Source organism: Dufourea novaeangliae, unplaced genomic scaffold, assembly GCF_001272555.1.
Source record: "Dufourea novaeangliae isolate 0120121106 unplaced genomic scaffold, ASM127255v1 scaffold165, whole genome shotgun sequence".
NCBI classification, from domain to species: domain Eukaryota; kingdom Metazoa; phylum Arthropoda; class Insecta; order Hymenoptera; family Halictidae; genus Dufourea; species Dufourea novaeangliae.
In genome coordinates, this window is record NW_015374045.1 from 284695 (window position 1) to 310573 (window position 25879).

The 25879-nt window shown below is 48.7% G+C and overlaps 2 protein-coding genes across 2 annotated transcripts; one reads left to right on the forward strand and one right to left on the reverse strand.

The window, feature by feature from the left end:
* Positions 1-8132: 8132 nt before the first annotated feature.
* On the reverse strand, positions 8133-11679 carry LOC107189600. Its single transcript, XM_015578164.1, has 5 exons — positions 11413-11679; positions 11084-11231; positions 10809-10891; positions 10385-10538; positions 8133-10188 (listed from the first exon to the last, which is right to left on the reverse strand). Exons 1-5 carry the CDS (start codon positions 11473-11475, stop codon positions 9965-9967), a joined length of 672 nt encoding a protein of 223 aa, XP_015433650.1. The 5' UTR covers positions 11476-11679; the 3' UTR covers positions 8133-9964.
* Positions 11680-12026: 347 nt separating this feature from the next.
* LOC107189599 (probable ATP-dependent RNA helicase DDX31) lies at positions 12027-23315 on the forward strand. Its single transcript, XM_015578163.1, has 9 exons — positions 12027-12069; positions 12149-12235; positions 12301-13479; positions 13553-13773; positions 13844-14471; positions 14558-14788; positions 17383-17725; positions 20666-20867; positions 22885-23315. The coding sequence occupies exons 2-9, from the start codon at positions 12176-12178 to the stop codon at positions 23033-23035; spliced, it is 3015 nt and encodes a 1004-aa protein (XP_015433649.1). The 5' UTR covers positions 12027-12069; positions 12149-12175; the 3' UTR covers positions 23036-23315.
* Positions 23316-25879: the final 2564 nt, after the last annotated feature.

The following is a 25879-nucleotide window of genomic DNA, read 5'->3' on the forward strand; positions in this document are numbered from 1 at the left end:
AACTGTCCGCGATATCCGCCATTTCGAGAGCGTGCTCGCGACGGAGATACGCAACGAAAAAGGGCGCGACAGAGAAGAGGAGAGTGGAAAACAGACCGGGATAGGAGGATGGCAGGAGGAGGCAGGGAATAGAGGGAATGCAAGGGAGAGAGAAAGAGGGAACGGATGGACAGACAGAGAAATTACAGCCGCATGCTGCGTTCAGGAAACGACGCATTCTATTGTGCTTTTGTCATAGTTAAACTGTCAGGCCAATTTCGCGGGCAGCCAATTTATGCTCGCGTGGTCCCGCCGATGCTCGCCCCCGCAGATCCTACGAAATGGCACGTTATGCTGGGCTGCATAATTTTGCAAAATTTTCCGCGGCACGGGAAACGAAGATGAACGACGCTATCCGCGGTGTTTCGAACGTGGCAAGCGTTTATATGTACCTACGCCACGAGAATTCGAATCACTCGCCTGTCGTCGAGACGTACCTAAATTTCGACGTTTTAATTTCCAATGCAAGTTGTACCGATTTTCGACGTAGTCGTTTCGATCGCGAATCACTCCCCGTTACAATCATTACGATAATTCCACAGTTTAGTCCGAGAGCTGGCATTGGAGATTTCAGTCACGTACCACGGCGAGGGACGATTCCGTTTGAGATTCTAGGAACAGCTTACACGGGCTCGGCGATCGGAGCTGCTCGCTCGCGAATCGCAGAAGGACGGTCCTAGCCGGTCAATTAGCGTAATTAAATAATAATCGAGAGAAGAGGACGGTTGGTCGAGGGCAAGCCGAGTAACCGAACCACGCCCCAAGCATTCGTGATATGCCCGACCAATCGGCCGGGACGCGTCGTTTCCTCTTTGGCTCGTCTTAATCGCAGCCGAGCTCTATCCACGATCACTTTAATCGAAAGATCCGCCTTGCGGAGTCGTCTCGCGAACCAAAACCAACGGTTGAACGTCGTTCCCGCCAGTTCCGAGCGAACTGAACGGGCTTACTGGCTCGTTAAACAAGCCCGCGTCGATCCAATCGACGTATGATCCGCCATCTTAGATTGATCGTTCGTCGCTTCGTTTTCCGTACGTCTTGAAATCATCGTGGAAGACACAGTTGAACGTTATCGAGAGCCACGATTCGCTGGGAACGCGTGATCAGTGTTTTCAAATCCTCTCGGTGTATTATGCATTCCATGGCGATGAAAGTGAAACAAGCTACTGAAGGAAATAGTGCTGCTACTCTTCCGTTTATAGGACGCAGGGTGGTGTCTGTTCGAAAATCGATCAGAGAGTGTCGAATGTATATACGAACTGTAAGAATATTTAGAAATTCAACGTTTCCAGTTCGAACCGTATAAAAGGTGACGTGAACATCCGAATGCCGAAAGGATACGCAACCGAGCCTCCACCGCCCGAAGAAACTTTCATTCGCAACACGTATCCGGCCAATTAGTCGAGGCGTTAAAGTATTCTATGGTTTCAAGGAAAGGCGGTTTGCGCGCTTAAATGCGCATCGGCTCGCCTCGCTCGACCCCCGTTTCGGCCGGGCAACACTTTCGATGCCCGATGCGCATGAATAAAACATCGGTTTTGAAACGGCGAACGATGCACGGAGCTGCGTGCATAACTCGAGAACAGAACAAGAAAAAAAAAGAAACAACCGCGGCGTAATGACCGAGGAATGATACTTTGTGATACGGCGCGAGCAAGCTCGAGAAATCGCTACCGAACCAACACGATCCGGGCGTGGAAGATTATTCGTTGAACGCGATCGAGCGCTCGACGGAAATTAGAGGACCGAATGAAAATTTTAAACGCACGGCAAAACGAATTTTCGAGAACCGTTACGGAGGGTGGTCCCGACACCTAGAACCCCATCCTCCATTCCCTGTTTTCGAGATAATTGCGTTACGGCACCGGCTCGCTTTTGATTCCGCTCGATGACGTCGGCGGATTCGGCTCTGGGGTAATGAAACATTCGTGGGTTCATCATTACGTTACGAACCGTGGTTAAATATTAAACTACCTGTCCCGTGTACGACGAGGGAATCCGAGTTGAGAAAGTTTTATGGGAATGACATATATATATATTTCTCCTGCAAGGTTATTCTAGGCCCAAAAACTCCCAGGTTTCTTTAGCTGGTGGCGTGGCGCGTCTTCACGATCATTTTGGTGGCGCTACGGTGAATGAAGGGGTGGATGGTTATAAAGTATATGCGCATTTCTGGTGTCTCGATGACTGCCTGGAGCTCGTCTCGGTGTACGAAGGACGGATAGGACGGGAGTGGATGGCTGGGTGGCTCTCGAGTGTGTGTTTGTGTGTGCAAGGTAAGCCCCGCTTGTGTCTTCGAGTGCCGGGCACGATCTTCCAATGAAATTGCAGTGAATATATATATATGTATATATACGTCGGGTGGTACAAGCCGGCGCAGACGCGCCACGGAAACAACCAGGAGGGTGCGTATTTCCACCCTCGACTTGGGCTGGTAATGCCGTGGCCGGGGTGTGAAAATCAGGAGCGAGCCGCGGCGGAGGCGGAGGAGTCGGAATAGAAAGAGGGAAGGGGGACGCACGAGGGGAAAGGAGGGTGGAAAGAGGAGAAAGAGAAGGAGGAGGAGGACGAGGCGGTTGGTGTGGAGGGTGAGAAGCTGAAACACCCCTGGGTCCAGCGAGCTAGGGAGGATCAGAAGAGGCAGAGAAGAGAGAGAAACAGGAGGGGGAGGGGGCGGACGGTTGAGTGAGAGGGAGAGATTGCCGCCATTTTACAGTGGCGCGGATCTGCATAACGATCAGAGACTGTCGTGTTTATCAAAGCTTTTCTCCGCCATCTGCATAATTTTCTGCCGCGCCAGGATAGCGAGAGAACGAGACGGGGGTGGGGGTGGGTTGGGTGTACGCGGGCGCGAAGGGCGTAGAAGGATACCCTTGCTCTCCACTCTCGAGTGCATTTTACGTGCACGACTTATGAAACTTTAACGCCCTTACGAATAAATTACTCGAGTAAGCGCCCGGTCCCTCTCCGCTCCTTCCGGACGCGTGATTGGCCCATTTGCATTTCAAGCGAAGGGGAGAGGGACGGGGTGAAATTAATAAAAAAATATTTGTACAACCGGCCCCGCCTAGAGAAAACTTCGAACGAGTTACTGCCGCCTCGGTCGTATCCTATCTTCCTGATCTCCGGGAATTGAGATGTTTCTACGTTAAAACAGCCGAGTCACGAAAGAAAAATGAGTGGTGGTACTCAGGATAGACTCCCAAGATGATGTTTATTTGCCATCGATTAGTACTAGCGTCGCGGGTTGCGGGGAAGAGAGAGATTTTTGCTCCAGCCATGTCGCAGAGATGAAATTTGCAAGAGAACGGATCGATGCTTCCCGGAAAATACGTCACCCGTTCGCGACATATGTATCAGCGTATCAAAGCATCGCGCCACGGCCGAATTCCCAGAGCAACCGTTCGGGAAGAAAAATATTTAGTGACAGCCCCTACGTATCGATGGGGTGGCACCCGTTATTAGGGCTCTTATTAACCCAGCATATGGACCAGAAGGGCGACTTCTGATAACGATCACGTGTATATACGTCTCTCTCTCTCTCTCTCTCTCATTTCCTCTCTCAGAGACAGCGATCGCGATCGCAGATACCGTAGTTTGCAGTAACAGGTCCTATTTCAAGGGATTAGAGGCGGCCCTACCGTTTTATCGTGCAGCCTCTGTTTTTCGATCTATCATAATGCAAATACACGTCCCTGTTTCACCGCCAAGAGGAGACTTATCGGAAAGAAGACACTTTACGATCCCGTCGCTCGTGTAACCGTACACTTTGATAGTTTTGAATATTTTCGATGCTACCGATAAAATCGTGGTATCATCGACGACGACCATAGAAAAATTCACCCCGATCTCGTCACCGGGGTACAGTTGTTGGGTTGTTTCACGGCGAATAAAAGTTTGTCACTCTGTCATCGTGGGTAACACACGAGCGGAACTGTTAACGCGTTAGTACACCTGATTTGCAGGCTTAATGAGCCCGTTGACACTTGGACGCGGGGTGTCCCTCGTGTCGCCGGGGAATTGCCAGTTCAATAATTCAGAGGCTGCCCGTAATGGAACTTGTCCGCGGGACTCGATCTATCATAGGAAATTGCACGGAGCCCTTTTACCGGCGCTCATAAGAAACATACATATTAGAAGAATAACAGCGGGGCTCGTTCACTCGTAACCCCGTCGTCGGACGACGTTCCGTTCCCAGAATTGATTAGAGCCCGGAAATAAATCGTGTACGTGCGGCTGTGTGTACGTGTCTGTATGTGTGTCAGTGAATCGTGTGGCGTTCGAAAAACTATTCCGGACGTTCCCCGAAAGACGGGGTCGCTCGTAAAAACGGGGGAAAATATCGTCGGGTTATGTAGAACGACGGGACGAAATTACGAGATGTCGTCGGACGTCGGTAGAAGCTGCCGCGGTTTCTCCGAGAATACTAGGCCAAAATCCGAATCGACTATTCGAGCGAATTGGGTATATGTTCGAGTATGTACATACATGAACCGAAATTTGTTGAATCTCCTGCAGCAGGAGGAGCGTAACACGGTTAATAGGTCTCGTTGGGTGATAATTCGAGTACAGAATCGGTTGGAAAGAATCCACCATTCCGTTTGCGTGGATTTGTTCCGGTAGGATCCGAGGGAGCCTCGTTCCATCCGTCCGAAACCGGTATTCGCGGCATTACATCGCGGATCCCGTGGAACGTACGAGCGCGTCCTCTACTCGTCGTCCGTCGACAGCGAGAAACGCTCGACGTCAAAAGCAAAGCTCAGAGGCAATCATGAGCTTTCGAATGCAAAACAGCAGCTTTCGCGTAGCAGCACTCGGCACTTTTACATTTAAATGTAAACTCGCTGAGTGCGCGCCGCAGAGCCAGTCGCCCTCTCTCCTACCCCGTCTAGGCAACGGACCCCTTCGCACCCCCGTCCCGATCCGCGTACCGTTTCCATCCGCCTCTTCACGAGGACGTAGGCGATATGGCGGAGGCGCCTGGATTTAATATTTTACACCTCAAATGTTGGATGGTGTTCGCGCGTGAGCCAGAAATGCAAAACAGCTCGTCGAGTATCCCTCGTTCTCCTCCTCCACCGCCATCCTCCACCCCCGTGGCTCTCCTCCGTAACGATTCCCTCCCCTTTCGGCACGGATTGGATTTAAAACGCGCTAATTTGTCGAGCACGACACGACCCACGCTCTCACACCCTCCAGGCCCCCACTGCTTCCTCTCGCGTGTCTTCTCACCCGTCCGTGTGACCATACTACACACGTGTATTGTACTTCTGTAGTCGAAACGCTCCGCGAAGTAGTCGAAGCTACGCGCCCCGGCGAGGGTGTATACGTATATCAACCCGTGTGGGCACGGTGGGCCACATCTAAATTTAAAATCTGCTTTGCATAATGCCCGACCTCGTGTCGGTGTGCTCGTCGACCCCGGGACCGCCTAATTGCGGCCTCGTTCCGAGCCCCGTGTCCCTTCGACACCCACGGCAGCTATTCTCGACGAAAACCGGCTTCTTCCGACCTGCCCCTCGCAGCGCGGCGCTTCCGCTACTTTGAATCGACCGACTAGATAACCAGTCAGCGGTACATACTCACCCCGTACCCCGTTTTATGATCGATCTTCGGCTACTCGAGCGACGATGTTCAGTTTCCGAACGATAGACGTCGAATAAGTCTTGAAAACCACCCCCTGAGAATCGGTATCGGTACATGGATAGACGCAACGATCGTGAAAGCTACGAGAGACCGTATTGCTGCCGGACAACTGCCGGCAATTACCGATTATCAATTACGCGCGGCAGGATAACGAGGCAGTGCTCGATTGCTTCACATAGTAGAGACACACACCACTCACACAGACGCGAGGGAATGTGGAAAGCGCTCGTCGGGACGCCGGAAGTCGATCGAAAGGAGCCTCGTTTTCGCTCGTTCTTTCCTCGCCGGTGGATAATGATCGGCCTAATCTAGCTTAACACGGCGATACAATTTGACATGAAATATCACGCAGTCAGGCCCGATTATGGCGGTCGAAGTGAAACTCCAGCTCCGAATCCTGTTCGCGCATCAATCATGCGTTTTTCTTTGTAAAATCGATGGGAAAAGTATTCGGGGGAAATTGAAACTCGCGTGTATATGTATGTGTACGATCTGGAGGAGAGATCGCATCGAGTGGAGAGAAAATTTCTCGCACGTGCGTCGATGTTTTCGTCCCTAGTGCACTGATACACCGATCGGGGGCACCCCCATTGTCCGGGAAACTTTGTCACGGTGGTCACTGGCCGCTCGATCGGTCCGCACCGTGTTTAATGTAGTATTAAACGCAGCTATTGTGCTCGATCGGGCCATCTCGTTCACAAATTTATTTCCTCCGCTGTTCATCCGTATCTCCTTAGAGAGAAAGACGATGGGGGGAGAAAAAAAGCACACGAGCACATGCCCACCTACGTTCCAACACAGAGATATTCGAAAGTAATGCGATTTCTCCTGCTTGTGTCCGTCGTTTCTTGGCTGAGGAACGGTCATCGGTCCCGCGGTTCGGGCTTTTATTCACGAGAGAACGCTGGAGAGGAAAAAAAAAAACGTAGATCCGCCGAATGATATGTATCCTCTCGTATTCATATGCTAAGAGGTTTGGCCGATATTCGCGGACGATTCTTGGCAGACAAACTCCGTTGATCGGGATACCCGTGATTTCGTCCTCCGCTCGTTTTTTCTTTCTTTTCTCTCTATTCTATCTCGAAGCTTCGCGTATCTACCAGACGATGTCCAGATTTCACGCAGAGAAGATAATGTGTATTGAACGTAGTCGGCTCGATAGGGGGGATCGTGGGGGGAGGAGGGGGATAAACGAATACGAGCGTTATTCGGAAGAGTATGTGCCTCTTACAGTCGTTACTGGCAGTTTCCTGCGATAACCCCCGGCATTGTACGCCCGTGGCCCCCGAATAACAGGGGAAGTGAATTCACAATGGGCCACAATGACTGTGCCAACATTACGAATTAGGCTCGGTTACGCGTTTATTGCCGATTCCGGTCCAGGACAGCGGCGTCGCGACGGATTTTCGGCTGGACAGGGGCGAACGGTCGTTCAGGAGGGCACACGTACGCAAAAGGACGCCACTGCGGAAGATTCGAAGTATTAGCATTGGTTAGCTTTATGGGGCGTTCAGTTCCGCCGTTCTGCCCTCTCTTCTCTTTCTCCTATCGGGATTCGTTTCTCTTCTTCTCTCTGTTCCTTGCCGCGGGAGAGACAGAGACAGGGAGCGAACGAACGGGGCAGATCAATAAAATCTGTCTGTCTGGAAAAGTAATGCCAAATCGACTGTCCGTTTTCAGAGGCGGACGAAATAAATGTCACAAAAGGAGCGGGAAGAACGGCTGTGCCCGTCGACTCGACGGACCAGCTAGACGTTTTAAGCTTCGATTTTCTACTCGCTTCGAGATTGCGGAATATCTATTGCCGGACATCGGCTGTAGTGGTTCGGCTAAATCTACTTCGTGAAGTACAGAGGGACGAGATCGTTGTTTAGGGGAAAGGTTCGATAGGTTTACAGTTTTTTTCTCGTTGAATGGACGAGCTTCGAGTAGAGTTGGGGGTTGGGGGGATTCTTTCGCAGCGCAGGGAATGGTTCTTTTTACGGAGAGTATCGATCGCGTTCGGATCTTAGCGAGGGATCCACGGAAATCTGACGTTGGCGAGGAAATTTCTTCTTTCTTTTTCTCTCTTTCTTCACGGTTACGTGACTGGCAAGAGCGAGCGACGAGGGGACCGAAATTGGGACGCAATAATTATTAATCAATTTCGTATTAATTGTTTTCTGGGCGTCGCCCCGCTTAAGTGGTATGTTGTGTTCTGGCTACCGGGAACCGTCACTCTGTAACCAGCCGAAGTGTCATACAGGAAGATTAATTACGTCGCGTCGACGTTTTCTGCGCGACGCAATACGTGCTCACTGCCCTTTTCTTTGGCCGTTGGATACACGTAAAACTAGTTTTAAGTGGACGCGCGAACTTGCCATGGAAGAACAGCAAAAGGGACGTGCGTTTTATTTTTCCCTCGTTGAAAATTGAAACGTGAATCGAAACGTTCGGTGGTTCGTGTATGAGCTCAAGTTTCCGTTTATTCAAGGGATAATCGTAAATCCACGGGGTTCTCGTAAAACTTACACGAAATCATCTTAAAAATCTAACAACCACGAATACAATTTTCGGTAAGTATCAAGTCGAACCGAAAACTTTCTCATTTCGTCCGAGGGAACATGACTCTTTCTATTTTTCTCTCTCCCCCTTCAGCCTATCCGTCTCTTTATCGTGATTGCGCTCGGACGGTTTTGAGAGAAAGAGAGAGAGAGAGAGAGAGAAAAAAAAGGGGTACGCGGAAAATAAAAGAGACCCGAGGGAATAAGATTTCCGCCGGTACTCCGTTCTCGAGCCACGAAAGAGCCAAGTTAGTTTTATTTTACAATCCATCGGCTTCCACGACACGGAGGGGTGAGCTATCGTCCTCGTCGACGTCTGCGTCGACTGGGTGGTGTGCTCTGGCCGTAGGACGAGAGAGAGACGTTCGATGGCTGGTCGGAATCCTTCAGGGTGGTTGGACGAACGTCGAGAGAGGGTGCACGGGCCGCGACGTAGGCGGGGCGGCTGTCAACTAGTGTTTTAAAAGTTTGCGACAGCCTACAAATTGGCTCGCTCAGTTCTTTTTAAAAGCACCACCAACCAACCACGTCGCGTACCCCCTCTTCTCCCGCCCCCTCCGTGTCTGTCCTTCATGTTCACAGCCGTATCGTTCAGCGGAGAGCTTACGGAACTTTTTTTGCGAGCGTCAATTTTGTACCGCAGAAGTAACATCAGTTGTTGGTGACCGCGGACCGGCAACATTTTTACATACATACATACATACATACACACAGATCAGTATTTACATTTACGTCTAGGTGAATCAAACGAGGGAGACGAACGTACGATTCATCACCGGGTCAACCGATCGAGGAAGATTCGTACTTCTATCAGGTTACTCGAGTGTTTGCAATTATCGCTACACATTTTCGATAAAAAAATACAAAGAACTCGCGGGATCGGACGGCGAGATGCATTACATAGACCGGAAGTCGCGGTTCGAAATTTTCTTTGGGTACGCGAATGATCGCGCACGGGGGCCAACGCGGTGAAACGCCTCAAATAAATCGTGGCAAGAGGAAAATGGGGGAGGGGGTACTTTTTCTATCGGCCATTGTGCGCTCGATCATTATTCCCGAGAGTTTCGCGAAAAGTTCCGACCATTCTCGGACAAATCGACCTCCATCCAGTGAGACGACGGTCCCCCGTATAGGGAATATGCTTGCGCGCGATTCGAATCCCGGAAGTTTAAAAGTATTTCGACGTAAAACGCGGCCATTTCTCATATTTTCTATGCAGCCACGCTCCTACGCCGTGGTCGCATTTGATACACTCTATTAGTCGCATCCCCGTGGCTGATTTATCGAGTTGCCCGCGTTATTATACATTTTCCCCGTAACGGGGGCCGAGATTCATCGTGTTCTGGTAGTTCGCCCGTTCTCCGCGCACGTTCCATTAGTCCGTCGGTGATCAATGGTTATTATGCGGATTTAAGGTTCGAATCTTTCCCAGCGACGGAGCGGGGTGGGTCTCTGTGAACCGCGAGCGGAATACAGCGCGCGACGAACTTCGTATATCCATTTAATCGGTCGATATTGGCTGACGTTTAAAAAAAGAAAAAGAAAAACGAGACAGGAGAGGAGCCTGAGAACTATAAATAAATTTGCTAAACGGTAAATACACCTAAATTATACGCGCACGAGGGATATTTACCTAGGCAATTAGCTCGCCGCGCATAAACACACGTACACACGCAAAAGCGCAGCCGCGAGTCTACACCAGTTTCTTGTCGAATTAACGAGTACGGTGACGGTTGTTATTTCGGTAGAATCGTGGCTGGCCTCGGTGAATTGAACATCGCGAAGTTCTGCGAGAGGAATGACGGCGTCTTCGGCCCGTTGCCGTCGTTCGGCTGTGTCGGGGATGTGGCTTCCCTCATATCGAAATTGTTGCAATCCAGGTGCGACTGCTGTTGCTGCTGCTCGTCCGACCATTCCTTTCGAGCAGCTTGCACGACCATCCAGACGTACGCGCTCAACACTAAATCGACAGAAATCAGACGTAAGCGGTGCACCCTGGGCCGTTCGATCCTTGCACATACGATGTCCAAGCCCGACTATAATTGCGAAATCTCGACTGACGACCGAGTGGCGTAGTCCAATCGCGTCGGCAGTCGGGACTCGGCACCGGTCGCGGCGACAGCATGTTTACCAGAGGTAATATCTAATGTACTTACGTAGATGAACGCTGGACACTGGAATGTACCACATTGATTTATCGTAAACATCGTATTGCGGCCCGTGCGTCAGATGAATAGTCAGCGCCACAGACTGATCTATTATGCTAATCATTTGCAAATACATCCAAGGCACGGCGCACTTGGGTCTCCTCTGCGAACGTACGCGGAAGTTAAGAAAGATCGTTAGCGTGGTTTAAGCAAGGCTGCTACGTGCCGAAAATACGTCTTTCGAATAAAGAAGCGTACGGTGTCGCTTTCATTTTCGATACACGACCACGTTCGTTTCTTTTATAGTCGCTATCCGGCATCGAGCTGTCATCGTTACCATCCGACACGACGTCGAACGTTACCGAACGTACAATATCTCGCGTCGAGCGAATTCGTAACGAGACAATTCATTTGGTAGTTTAGGAATACTCACGGCGATTGATCCTAAAGCGAGATACGCGCTGGCCAGTAAGGAAGATATCGCGTACAAGAGAAGAAACACCAAGGCCGTTTCCGCTACGAATTTCATTTCTTGGATTAGTAATCGTGATATTTTCCGAAGAAGCGAACAAAACAGAGTGGTCCAAAATACATAACACGAATCCATCAAGGTGGCCACCAAGCGTTACGAATTTCCTTTCACATTCTGTCGAATTGTATCATGTGTCGTGAATCACTCCGTATGTGTGCCATCGTTCAGATACTCACCTTTCCTTTCGATCTGCAAATCCCTCAGGACTCGCATCCAATTCAAGCCCAATAGGGCCCAATTCTGAATAGAATCGAAGAAACTGGCGTCCGTCAGTCTTGAGAAATAGTTGCTCATCAGCACGTTAACCATAAGTATCGAGACAGACTAGAAGTGCACAACAATAGAACGGTATGCAGGTGAAATTGTAATAACGGTTGATAGGCGGACGGGATCTCACGGGTTCGAATCACGAGCGATAAATTCGACATTTTCGCGTAACCGCGTCTCGCGTTCGGTGGAACCAGTTTAACTTTTATAATAACACGATCGGTCCGTCACTACTCACCATGGTGTAGGTGCCACTGATCCTCGCGGCTAAAGAGTAGCCGATACAGCACAATCTGTTCATGCTGATTCGTTTGGAGTCTCGATACAATGGTACACGAATACGAAATGCCGGAACGTCCCTGTGTTCACGATTTTCGTTACTGCGCCTGCCGACACTCGACTGATGCTTCGTAAAAAATGTAAACACACATGGCCACGGGTAAACACTCGCGCCGATCCTCGTTGATCGATGTCACACGATCGCGTACCGGCTCGTGGATGAACACTGATTATCGGGATACCGTGATAAATCTTCGTTGGAGTCGGCGTACAGACGATCGCGCGCCGATTGATCGCGATCGACGGCGCAAACGCGCGCTTTAAATTGTATAGCGTCGCGTCATTTCATTATCTGTACGCGAAAATAATCCGATAATTCCCTCGTAAAAGTACAGTCGGAAACAGAAACGTTCTCTATTGTGCGTCGTTGTATTTATCGTTAAAGAAATTTGAAAATCAAATCTACTCTGCGTGTTTTTCAAACGTTAATTGGCAGGTCAAATATGTAAGCATTTTGAATAGTAGCCTCGAATCCAGTCGCGCGCGCCAAAAGCCGCGCACGCGCAGTAGCATTTGAATCTGGTGGAATACGAACGTGCGACTGACACATGTGCTTGTAGGTTATTTCCCGCGTTTTTAAGCAGTGATTGTTTCGTGGTCGTATTTAAGTCTGTTTAAGAATTGTGTTTTTCAAGTGAATATTAGGAAGACGAGACTGAACGATGACAGTGCAGGACATGGACATTTCTTTGAATATTTCCGCAGAACCTGCTGCGCACAAGGTAAGTGAGAGGTTAAGAAATGTTTTTCAACTGTTGTTTCAACGGGGATGCTCTTTTTTATATAGAAAACAGGGAACACTGACGATTCTATTCTTAGTTTAATGAAACAACAGAAAAATAAGACAGGGAAAAGTAAAGTTGTTACTAATGATAAATCTAAACTCGAGTCTGCGAATTTTGGACCTAAAAAGAGGGTTAAGCAAAAGTTTCTATCAAGGATTGTTGCTAAAAGGTTGAAGGGGGCTAGTTCAATTAGGCAACCTTTGAAAAAAAGCACAGTACAAAAGAAAGTTAAGTTTAAAATAGAACACGATGATGTCACACATAAAAATTCAAAGCGAGAAGTAGATAAATCACACTCAACTGTAGGTAGCAAAGATATAGATGTAAATGAGTCATTGTCAACTGTACATACAGAAGCTACTACAGCACCTGTCATATCATTTACCAAAGTCACAAAAGAAAACTTTGGTAAAACATTATTAGCCAGGAAACGACCCATCAAAGACACAGATTCCAAGAAGACACTTTCTAGCATATTTTTAAAGCAAAATGAACTTGCAAGCACAGGAGCTAATTTGTTAAGTTTACATAAAAAAATAGACACAGATGAAGATGTAGTTTCAAGAAAGAAATCTAAACTAGAAGAAACCGGAGAGTTCTCATCTTTGAATGAAACAGCTGATAATACCAGCAAGATGAAAAAGAAATTTACAGAACCTAAAAAATCTTCATCCCCAATGGAGAAAACAGATCAAAAGAAAAAAAAACATGTAAGAAAATCAATAGAGAAATCTCATAGTAATCTGAAAAATGAGAAGGGAACACATATTTCTCATAAATCTACTGGGAAAGTGTCTTCTTTATTTGGTCACAATCCTGAAATACCAAATATTGGCCAAAGACTCGTGAAGCCAATAAATGAACAAGTCTTTGCGGGGACAACTTTCACCGATCTAAATGTTCATCCATTTACTATATCCAACTTGGAGCAAAATATGAAAATCACTAAAATGACAATAGTACAGCAGAAAGCAATTCCTCAGGTACTATCTGGCAAAGATGTTTTAATTAGATCTCAGACTGGATCTGGGAAGACCCTGGCTTATGCTTTGCCAATAGTAGAATTCTTGCACAAAATTAGGCCTAAATTAAACAGGAATAGTGGTTTAAAAGCTCTTGTGGTTGTACCAACCAGAGAGCTGGCTTTACAAACGTACGAATGCTTCTTAAAGTTAATAAAAGTGAGTGCTTGTTGTGTAATTTATATAGGTGATAATTGATGATGTGTACATACTATTTTTAATACAATTTTAGCCATTCACATGGATTGTGCCAGGTTATTTGGCAGGGGGTGAAAAAAGGAAAGCAGAGAAAGCTAGGTTAAGAAAGGGATGCAATATTTTAGTTGGTACACCAGGTAGATTGTTAGACCATATAAAGATGACTGCAGCCTTGAAACTAGGAGATGTTAAGTACTTCGTTTTAGACGAGGCAGACAGAATGTTCGATATGGGTTACGAAAAAGACATTTCAGGGTATGTTCTAGTCGCAAACAGGAGACGAATAATGCACTGTGCATTTAATAAACTACCATAATAATTTCAGAATAGTGAGCGCTTTAAAAGTTTCGACTCCGGGTGAGAATACAAGTTACGACGCGATGAAAATGCTCCGACAGAATGTAAAGAAAGTTTTCACCGAAGAGGAACTCGAACATATAGAAGATGGTACCGACTCAAAAAACGAGACACAAACTGAGGACCAAAAAGACTTAGAAAGTGACAGCGAGGATAAAGTTAATAAACAAAGGCCTGTGTACCACTCTAGTAGCGACAACGATTCCGAGAAAGATGAGGAGGAACCATTCGTCAAATCGAAAAAATCGGATAAACGGAAGATTTCTTCGAGTTCCTCGAAGACAGAAGATCCCAAGGTATCGAATAGCAGTGCTCAACAGAAAGAAATCGAAGTCGATAGTAATAATCCATCCAGAAGGCAGACAATCTTGCTTTCCGCGACTTTAACACAAGCCGTGGAAACACTAGCTGGCCTAGCGATGGAGCATCCTGTGTTCGTGGACGCCGCGAAAGAGAATTTAGAAATGACCGGGAACGACTTGAGCGATTTAAACGAGGACTTGGTGGTCCCACAAAGCGTGGTACAGACTTACATCGTTACACCCCCAAAGCTCCGGATGGTGACCCTGAGCGCTTACATCGCCGGGAAGTGTCAGGTAAAACTCACCGTGTTCAAGTGACGTATCGCGCGTTACACCTCCGGTTCCATACCGACATTTGACGATATTTCTGTGATCAACAGAGCCACGGACAACATAAAATATTAATATTCATGGCCACCCAGGACATGGTCGATTATCATACGGAAATTCTGTCCACGGTGCTGTCCAAACCGGTCGACGACGAGGACGAGGACTCCGATCCGTTGGTCGACGTGGAATTCTTCAAATTGCACGGGAACATGACCCAAAAGGAACGGACGGACGTGTTCAAAACGTTCAGATTGACGGACAGCGGTGTTCTTCTTTGCACGGTAAGTTTCATGTGTATACCTTGCGAATTCCTCGGGGCTGGAGGGAGGGACTTTTCAATTGTTGTTACGCGCACGGCGAGAGAGGATCGTGTAACGCTGTATGAAAGCGATGACACTGTTCCGCGCGAGAGCAAGAATTAGTATGAACGACGGGGAGAGGGAAGGGTTGGTCGGGCGGAACGGAGTGCGGAGAAAGAGAAGGAAAGAACAGAAGAAAAGCCGGGGGGATAGCCAGCGGCACTCCCTGAGCAGTAAATTACCCCGTGGCTTATTCTTTCAGGGCGGAATTTAATATCTCCGGACCCACGCTGTGTCCGGGAGGTTAAAAATTATGCGTGCACACGAGGCCTTCGTAACGAGCATAATTATGATTGTTTGTCCGTTATGCCCTGTCCCCCCTCCGCTCCCCGTTCTTTAATTGTTTTCTACGTTTGTAACAGCTAATCCTTAACAGTAATGATACCGCTGCTGACAGTGAGATTCCGTCGGGTGAACACCTTTTGATCTCAGACCGATGTTCGCGTTATTTTCTAGTTTCGGAGCTCGTCTGCCTGAAACAAAACGCGTATTTTCTGCACGTTCCACTGAGTTGGAACGAAATCGAGCTAGCTTTCGTTTTATTTTCCTAATTACCCACGTGCCACGCAGGAAAATCAAATCGATCAAACCGCGGATCGACTTTCGGATCTATCGTGCCTCCATGACAACTGTTTAACCGTTGTAATTACACCGGTGAAAGTGATCGATCCTGACGCGAGATAGAAAAAACACCTCGAGGATAGAAATAGTAATAATTAACTTCATTATTATCGAGGGTATCGCTCTCGCTTCCTGGCCGGTTAACGCGAGCTTAGCATGCTACATCCACTTAAAAAGTGAACAATGCAAAATCCAGTCTACGGATTCGGAAAATTTGTAATCCGCGCGACACGCAACGAGTGACACCTTGCACCGGTAAAAGAAGGATATTAATTCGTTTTAATCAGGCGATTGCATCGTTCATTCGACACGTGTTTCACGGTGACTCGGCACACTAGTTCTCCTGGTTCCTACACAGACCGTATTAATTGGTAACCAGTTTCCCTGAATGGATTGATCAAGGGATACGTAAATATTTCATCCGTCTAATCGTCGTCCAATATCCGGATCGTCTGCGTCTTCCTCTCGTAGAAGTGAATATACACACGAATTCCCAGATCGATGCTTCACGAACGAATGATTTCTCGGTTCGTATTCGCATGAAATTTCGGCGGCTCGGGCGGCACCGAACATCGTCGGTCCCGACGCACAGAACAACGATGGGGCATGGGGCCGCCCACATTTTACCGCGTCACTTGTACGGGGATTCCATGGCAGCGGTTATTAATTTTCACGTTGAAAACTCACAAGAGCCCCCGCGGATGGAATGTTCCGCGGCTCTCAGCGGTGGTGAATCCCGGATCCACCGGGTGATCTATGGCCCGAGTGAGATGTTTTGAGCGGACAATCCGTTCTCGATCCTACGGGCCCACGATCGCGCGGCCCTCGCTTTCCTAAACGATCGTTTGTCTTAATCGCTGCCATCGATCGCTCCTCGTCCCTGTTTTCGTTGCATTATATCGCGCCGGTGGCAACGGCGCTGCTTGTTCCATCCCGAAGACACGTAGGCGTGTGTCTCGTTACGCTTTATCGGAGCATCGTTTGGTAAATTCTAATCTCGGACTCGCTTATTTCCGGTGATCAGTTATCGTGATTGTGAAAAGGTTGGATAAATTGGATATCTCCGATGATTTCGCCCATAGACGATTACGAACATTAATTATTCTAGGCGGATGAAGGTAACCCGTACGTTTAACACACTAAAACCAACTGCGCTAGATACAATCTTATTCATAACATTTCCTCTTGAGACACCTTGTATATGTATCCGTACGAACCTTTTAACGGTTATAAGAAACACAAGGGAGTTGAATGAATGTATCGTGGTCCGTCGATATTTATTTCTATAGGCCAAAGATCCGTCTCGTATTCCTTCACCCTGGCGCCTTGGTTCGCCAAGCGACGTAGGGACCGACATCGAATTAATTCAATAAAAAGATACGAAAAGAGAAGAGACGAGCGAGAGAAAGAGAGAGAGAGCGACGCATCCGTATCGTGCCGCGAAAGAATTTTCGGGGCCACGACGTCCGCCCCCCCACTGGTGGTCCGGGATTAGTCTCCAGGGCCGTCAAGCAGAACCTCTCGAATGTGCGCTCCGTTCGGTAAATCATTGGTTAAACCGAACGCAAGGAAATCAGGGCCGTGCTCAAACGTTCGCCGTTGGGGTCCCACAGCGGGCGCCCGCCGCCGCTGCCAGCCGCGCGCATTCACCTTGCCCCGTACAAAACGAGAAATCGACGCGGTTTGTAAGACATTTGTACCGGGCCGCGGATCGTGCACACAATCTCCGTTCCTCGATCCCGACCAGAGCTCTAAACTCTTGTACAAAGCACGACGAGGCAGCAATGCGTCGGAGAGAGAGGAGGGGGTTGAGATCATCCGATTAATCTTGGAATCGAAGTCTTCTTTAATTCCCGGCGGCCAACTATACCGTCGATACCTTTTTTTTCCCTCAGGATGTCGCCGCTCGTGGATTGGACCTGCCGAAAGTGGATTCCGTGGTGCAGTACACCGGACCAACGTCAGCGAGGGATTACGTGCATCGAATCGGTCGAACGGCACGAGCCGGTTCCTCCGGCTCGGCGACGATCTTCCTGACACCGCCAGAGATCGAGTTCGTGCGAATGCTCGAATCCAGGCGGATCAGGATCAAGCAAGAGAGCATGGAGGACGTACTCGACAAACTATTGACCCCTCTGTGCAAGCACACGTCCGCCCAAGGGGCGGCGATCGCGTTGCAGAATGAATTCGAGAATTTGCTGCTCGAGGAATCGAAGTTACGCGGAAAAGCTGTCAAAGGTAAGCAGAATTTTGTGTTTTATAAATATTGTACCCACGTGAAAATCGCGCGACATCGAAGCGACAATGAGGGACTCCCGTTGGGCGATGGTAACGCTTTAATAGAAAGCCGGATCAGCTTTACGGTTTTCCGGTTAACGCGATTTCGTGTGGCGCGGATGTGGCGATAGCTCTGGGCGAAACACAAAGTACTCATGAAATTTAGCGAAGGATGAGGGAGAAGCACCCATTTCGATTCAGTTGGATCGGAACGAAAGCGAGCTGACTTCGGGGTATAGACTAAGCCAATTCCAACCGGGCACCCCACTCGCATATAAAGTAACCCCCCCTCCCATACGGTCGTGTTAGAGAACCTTCACTCTGTCTCGGTTTTCGTTCGCCACTCGGATATTTACATACTCTATGGACGAGGAAGGATGATCTTGTTTGCTATGCCACGGTCGCCCTATTAAGGTCGTTAGGGTACGGAATTTATTTGCTGCAATAATATATCCATTAGGACACGATGATTCGAGTTTCGTTCAAAGGGGAGGATGGGGTGGGGTAATATTCACCCTTGTGCCAGTGGATCGTAATCTTTCTGCTTCCGTATGAAGTGTATAACTCTGCCTCTCGAAACATTCGAGAGCGCGAAAAGAGAACGTCCAGTATTCCCGGACGTGATCGATTCCAAAACGAAAAATAAAGATCATAAATCTTTCTAAGAGGTTTTCGAGTTTCGCAGTTGTCTCACGTCAAGCGTGGCTTTACACGAAGGTTAGCCACGGTTTTTGAGCGCTTAGCCGTTCCAGATTTGAGTGACGGTACACAGTTAACCACTTGACCGTTCCTCTACGTGCTCCGGGTGATTGATAGATTAATTGTCACCGGCGATCCTGGCGGTGCACTTTCCACCGAAGGAGGGGAAATGATACCACGAGGAAATAGGGAATGGCTATGGACTAGCAGGATGGATAAGAATTTCGGATCGATCGTCATCTTTCACGGGGATTGGTTAACACTAAAAAAAGATAATAAATATCGAACGAAGAGGAAGAAGCTTTGGAAAGGAGGGACGCTTCGATACAAAGAGAATTATTGACCACATTCTACGTCCTTTCCTGCCCCTAGACATTTATTTAATTCCTGACCGATGTTGGGGGCAGGGCAGCGTGTGTAGAAGTGGAAATCTCGCTAATTCGTAACATTATCACCCCAATAGAGTCGAACTGCCCTCAATAGTGAATACAAGTCCATGGAACAACCCCCTGGTCTTCGACCCCTACCACTGGCCTAAGAGATTCATCCACTCAGCTCGTATATACGCGTCGCCCTGTATACCAGTTCCTAGGTTATATCCTCTTCGGTACAACTTTCAGGAAATATTTCTAACAAGCATCAGTCCCTATCAACTACAACAAAAGACCCTGGATTACATGTTTTTTGTTTCCTTTCTATGTCTTTATGCGTACAACCATTAGACCAGTTAATGCAGATTCTATTTTCAAAGAGCATATAGTTTTTATTAGCGAACAGTTTACGGAATTGATTGTTTAATTAAGTTTCGAGCAAATTATTTCATCGGAACGGAAAAAGGTGGAACGTACTCAACGAGTTAGATCGAATCGAGTCTACACCGCTTGTACGCCTTTCACAGCGATGGGGTGGGGTGGAGGGGTGACCGACACAATCCAACCACTGAATGTGGCTTCCGCCAAAACCACTTACGCTTTGTGGCGAGAGACTCTTAACAATGCGATACAGGATACAAATACAATAAGACGCAGTTACATCACTTAGGAACAATGCCGCCCCACGCGGCTCACTCTTCAACCACCCCCTCCCTCTACCATCGTTTCTCTGCGCTCTCGGCTAGATACCATCCCCGCGGCTGATTTATGTGTTAAATGGAGAAAAACATTTCTCCTTTTTCAACGCGACGACACCCCGGGGCCACCGGAGAAAGATCTTCGCAAGTTTCTTCTGCGCGAAAGAAACGGGTCTTGGGATGGAAGGCAGACGGAAATCAAGCCGGAAAATGTCGGGACATAAGGTCTGGAACTGTAACTTATCGAAGTTAAGGACGTTTAAGTTTTCTCGACGAAAGTGTTGCCCCCCCCCCCTCTTGATTAGTTGCTTTTTCATTGGCACACCAGGTTTTTATTTAATTAAACCACACCCCACAGAACGGGGAGGACCTCTTCTGGGGGTGGGGGGGCACTTTTGCCTCGCGTTCACCCGTTCTCAGACCTCCCTCGATATTAATAATCGTAGCTCTTGAAGTTGGATACATAACGGCGATGGGTGCGTTGTATTCGAGTAGCTTCATCCGTCAAAGAGCAGACTCGGAGAGAGAGAGAGAAGTACTTCACGATAGATTTTTCGCACGGAATGACAGTAACACTGGCACATGTCAGGTTCTCTCAGGATCGGCGAACCCCCGAGTTTCTCACCCGCCTACGGGAGCTCGGAGAACGCTGGAAGGGCGGGGGCGATATAAGGGGGTGACTATTAGCCACAGCACTTGACTCGACCCCTGTTAATGCCTCTTAATAGCTCGCCGCGGGGCACACACCCTATAGAATCGCGGTACGCCTAACCCCCGGCGGAACTTAATGGAACCTCGATTAATAAGGGCGCGCTACACACGCGGCCAATGATTACAACCGAGTTACGGTGCACGTGGCCTCATTTACACGTCGACGGGTCTGGTACGTTCGTGTAGAAGTTCCCAATAAATTCATAGCACCTATCGGCCACTGTAGCGTCGTATTAAACACACCGGGAGAACGTGGAATAAAATGGCTGCAAAGACCGACCGTCGCACTGTAGATAACCTAATCGCTACCATAGATCTCTATAGTTGTTCTTTATCTCTCGTTTTAATTTATTGTCTCTGTATTGTGTCTGTCATGTATCTACTTAAATAGTTTATTTATCGATATCTCACATGATTTTCAGCGTACATCTCGTGGATCCGTTTCTACTCGAGCTACCCTCGGGACATGCGTGAGATCTTCAATCGTAAGGATCTTCATCTGGGCCACTTCGCGAAGAGCTTCGCGTTAAGAGAGACCCCCCAACGAATCGGTGGACTCGGGAAGAAACTTCGGGAGAAAGACACCGTTAAGCCGCAGCACAACAACAAACTGTCGAACGAGCGGTAAGTGACACACCTGCCTATATTTTTCGTTCCTAAAGTAAAACAGTGGAGAGATCGGAAATCGAAGAATTCGTGTTGTCGAGCGGAAGCATCATCGTCGTTGGACTGCTCCCTGACCAGAGCTTGTTGGTCATCGTGGTTCCGTGGTAGACAATCGCCGAGACGGGGGCGAACTCCCGCAGTATTAATGACGGATTCATGCGTGGCTTGCCGTGTTAACCGCGATGCGCCCCGATTTCTCCCTCTCCGTTTTCCCCCCCTCTTGCCGCGGCCCTTTACGGTAACTGGCAAACGCAACCACGTGTGCCGGCTGAGAGTACACGCACACGTTAACGGAGAGGACAGCTCGTGGCTCCTAGAGAGGTTAGATACGTCAAAACTGTCGCTTTGTGTCATTCGTCATGTCCGACAACGAACGGGCGGACGTGGTGTACGGTGGCTGGCAGCCATAAGCCATACGGGTCTCGTCGTGCTCATCCTCGTTTGGTTCGCCATCTCCCTCGGATCGCCCTCCTCCCCTTCTGCGTCTTTCCTCGTCCGACCAATGTCAGCGGTCGTGTTCCCTCTAACCAGCGGGGGTCTTCGTCTATCTCTCCCCAGGTATGCATTTCACATGGCATTCGGCTGGCTTCTGCCCTTCTCCAGGCTTCTCCTGTTCTCTCTCCGACACTCGACACACCGACCTCTCGCTCTATCTCTCCATTGTTCATAATTATACAATACGGCTATTAAACAGACTGATGCGACCGCTACTTCCGGCCCCTGGGCTGCGCCATTTACGGAAACCACGGGACGAGCACGAGCCTCCCTTCACTCGTCTCCCCCTCTCTCTGGTGTCTCTTATCCTCACTCCCTTTGTGGAAATCTCGCTGGGTATTACCGCTCTCTCTGATTTTCTCCTCATCGCACCCTTCGCCGGCTATCTTTTCGCTCTTACGTATTTAACTAATCCCTCACCCTTTCGCTCTCTCGCCCCTCCGAAACCTCTGTTTTTGTTTCCCCGATACTAGTTCACTCGGTCAATTATGTTGCTTTGCCAATACTTCCGATAAGGTATACCGTCTTTTTGCTCTGGATACTAAAATATTATAACCTTTCTTCATCCTTTGATACGCTTAATACACTGTCTAAATACTCAATCTGTTATTCACGATTAAGCGATTCCAAACATCCATTCATTACATACATACACGTCACCGAATGATCTGGAGTACGAATCAAGGAGAGGGTTATCGACACTTTGCCACACGCACCGGGTCTTACATCGAGGCCCGACATTAAGCATTAACTTGTTTAATGCGATTTGAATGGGCGTGCTGCTTTCGGTGGCAGAGAACAGACGACTGACGGGTGCTCGCCACCCCGTGGAGAGTGAGAGAGAAAGAGTGAGAGAAAGAGAGAGAACAAGTTCGTTTTAATGGGTGAAAGGCGGGCACCGAGCTGACGGTCCAATGGATCGAGAGACCCATGGTGTACGCCTCTGTGGGTGCGATTACGCCTGGTCCGATGTGTGCACGTAACGTGCGTGATTGTTGCGCGGGTGTGTGTCACGATCGTGTGTGTTTGTGTGCCTGTGAACACGTCCAAATATCATATCCTTTCTACGACACATTATGGGACAATGGACGATTTCATTCAGTATCCTAAAAATCTCAAGTGATCCTTCCTGCTCCGTTTCAAGAATCCTTGGAAGAAATATCATAATTCAAGATTTCCGTGGACGCACAGTTGGATAGACCGTTTCTGTCGGAGAGGACGAATCCCGAGTGACACGAAGTAGACGTGGGAAAAACTTCGCGACGACGCGAATTCGACACGGCAGTTTATACCCCGAATTCGAGCGGCTCGCGGCCTGGACGATGGTATCGCTCGGTTTTCGAAACGTGGATCCCCCGGTTTTTTGTCGATTTTCGATTACCTCGCTCTGTCCACGCCACATGTCGTTTACGTCGAATTACCGAAAATTGCGGGTTAGACCTAATGCGACGCGATTAAGGCGCGGTCCGTGGGTTTTCAGGCCCGACGGGGTACTGCCGGCAAAGAAGTCGACGCACGACCAGCCGAGGACGACGACGACGTCCACGGGGTTGCTGAAGAGAGTCAGGATGCTCAACACCTCCGAGTACGGCAGCGGCCTCGAGCCCGCTAGGAAGCCAAAGAAATCCTGAACATCGCATTATCGCCTCGACTACTACCTGGTAAACAAGAATGCGATTTCGTTTCACCGTGATTCTCACACCTCTTGTGTAAATATCCACCCTCCTTTTAACCGTGTGACGGCTTAACCGGGAAATCAGGTTATCCGTCTTTCCGCGAAATCCACTGACCAGTGGCCTCTTGGTCTGTGCGCATAATACCCGCGTAAAGGAGAATTATTTCTTCTAAATAATATGTATCGTACGGTATCTGTACGTTATCCGACAGCAAGAAATAAATACAATTCCTCCATTGCAATCTACGACAATCGCTTTTGAATTAAAGTGATTCCGGATGGAACATCTTCTTCCAGTAACCATAGGAATGGTTGAAGAACGCAGAGAATTGTAAGGATACAATGAGAACGGTGTGTAAGGATTTCAGTGCGCTAAATTGTGCTACCTTCCCTTCTGCGCACGGATACACCGCGGTTTTTTGATCGTAAATATGCGTGGATGAGGCGTAAGTATGTCGGTGCACGGTGGAATCACGCTGCCCTGGAGGGGAGACAGAAGCGAGGGAGGAAGAGGAGAGAATAAGGGCGGAGGGATATGATTAATACGGCGGCATTATTTTCAGATTTTTTGCGGCACGATCGGCGAGCGCAAATTGCTTGCAAATAAAGGCGGCGTCGGCTGCTATCGTCGCCGGTTGCAGAACAGCGAGACGAAGAGCGACGGCGGCGGGGGGAAGCGATGAAGAAGGAAAGGGGAACGGTATGGGGAGGGGGTAGAGACAGAGAGGGCCGAGAGAGCTCAGCCGGGGCTTAATTTAATTTAATTATGCCTTCTTTCTTCGCTACCAGCGCGCCCAGAAGATAGATGGCGAGCCCGGAATCGGTTGAATTGCCTCTCACGCCGGCCGCCGCCATTAGTCGGAATCACGGATTTCCGTGGATAGATTTCGGCTTTCCGTTAATCGGTCAACGGTCCTGATTGATCGTTTAACACCGGGGGCGGGACCAAAACCCTCGAAACGATCGATCTATCCTGCCGTTTGCGATTATCGATCACCACGGAGACATTAGGACGAACTAACGAACGCGGTTCGTTGATTTACACTCGACGGTGGAACAATCAAGAACGCGCAGAAATTAATTTAACGTTACCGTATGTGGTCGAAGGGCCGCGAGCCAGGTGGTGGTTGTGTGATTTTTACCTCGATAGACGTCTAATGACCCCTTCGTGTTTTCTTTGAATTCCGAAAAATGTTTCATGTATCTTGGAAGGATTGATTGCACACGGAAGCAGATAGATTTTTCCCCCTCGCGAAACCAGAACGACGAGAGCAGGTCGAGTCGCATGACGCGGAATATTTAATTAAACGTAACGTCCGTTCCGTTTTTGAAACCCACCCATGCGGCAATCTGCGGTGCGGGGCACATTAGACCACGGACGGGAAGCAAAGAGTGCGATATTTATTCGTAATGCGCATCGCCATTCGTCGTGGCTTAGCATCAGTCATAGTCACATCGCGGGAAGCGCGCGCGCGCTCTCGTAATGAACCGTACGATTAGGATATCCCGTTTGTTCGTTCGTTCGTTCGTCGAATGGGTTCCCCCGGACGACGAAGTAATCGCGAATTACCACGATGGTCTATAGAAAAAATAATGGAAGCTCGAAGAAAGGGGATATAATTCTCTGGACTTACCGTGTGGGGGGGATACGCGCAGCTTGAGACCGATTAACGCGGACGTAAAGCGGCCCGAGAAGAAAGGACACGCGGGTAGCAGAAAAAGAGCCGCCGACTCCATTGGGGACCAATGATGGTGGTGTGCATCCTCCCTCGTGTTCCGAATTTACGTAAAAAAAAACAAAGAAAAAAACAAAATAACATGCATGTCCGAGACTAACACGCCCGCCTCAAAAAGACGTACCTAAGCGGATATAAAAGCAGACGATTATTCTGGTCGATCACGAATTTCCGGCCGGTTAACGATTTTTTTTTTCTCGAAATCGATTACAACGCCACGAGAAGTCACTACTGCGCTCACGATGGAGCTTCGATTTTCCGCGTTGTATCGTCGATCGAACAAAGCCTCGTGATGACACGGTGGCCGCGGTGACACAATCGGCACTCGATGGACGTTACTTTCGAATTGTCGCAAGTGTTTCACCGCGGTGACACCATATGCCTCACGCGACCGTATCGAACGTACGGGCGCGTGTACAATGAATTTCCTTCGATGAATTCGATCGTTTCGCATTTTCATCGACGGAATTAAAGATAATTTATCTGGGGGTATGGACGATCGTCGATCCTCGACACGATTTCGAACGATCTTCCGTACCGTGGCAATGTTTCTTTTCTTAACCATCTGCCGTGCTATCGGGACGATCTCGATCGAGGCACAGAAAGAAAAGTGTCACGCGATCGAGAGATCGTATTCGAACGAAATTGAGAATTACCACTGGAGATGTGTGTAGCCCCGTGAACGAAATACCGTGTAATTTGTAATGATACGTGGCCGGGGTATGAATCCACCGGTGTATTGCTCTAATTATCCCGATAACGATGCAATTAAGTATACCGACTGCGTTCGATGGGATTTATGCCCGCGACGTTCCGCATTCTCTCCTACGGAACGCGCATCCAACGAAGAGAGAATTCTTTTCGTCGCCGCGGCCGGAAGAGCCGTTTCCGCAAGACCGCGGCGATGTGAAATCCGTTCGAAAACGTGTCGGAATCAAGTCGATCAGCAGTTTTTACAGGCACGAACGTTTTATTGGACGGTCGTGCGAAGAAGCCGTAGAGTCCAGAAACGGGCGGACACACGGCGGATGGTTGCGCGCGTTGCGCTGCAATCGCCGCTCTTC

Bases quoted from the DNA above. Each gene is read 5' to 3' on its own strand.
- LOC107189600 (XM_015578164.1), bottom strand. From the start codon at position 11,475: ATGAACAGATTGTGCTGTATCGGCTACTCTTTAGCCGCGAGGATCAGT. The intron at 10,539-10,808 runs GTGAGTATTCCT...GTACGTTCGCAG, and splicing joins TCGCTTTAGGATCAATCGCC to AGGAGACCCAAGTGCGCCGT. The intron at 10,189-10,384 runs GTAAGTACATTA...CTGTCGATTTAG, and splicing joins AGTGTCCAGCGTTCATCTAC to TGTTGAGCGCGTACGTCTGG.
- LOC107189599 (XM_015578163.1), top strand. From the start codon at position 12,176: ATGACAGTGCAGGACATGGACATTTCTTTGAATATTTCCGCAGAACCT. The intron at 12,236-12,300 runs GTAAGTGAGAGG...TTTTTTATATAG, and splicing joins CAGAACCTGCTGCGCACAAG to AAAACAGGGAACACTGACGA. The intron at 20,868-22,884 runs GTAAGTGACACA...GTGGGTTTTCAG, and splicing joins AACAAACTGTCGAACGAGCG to GCCCGACGGGGTACTGCCGG.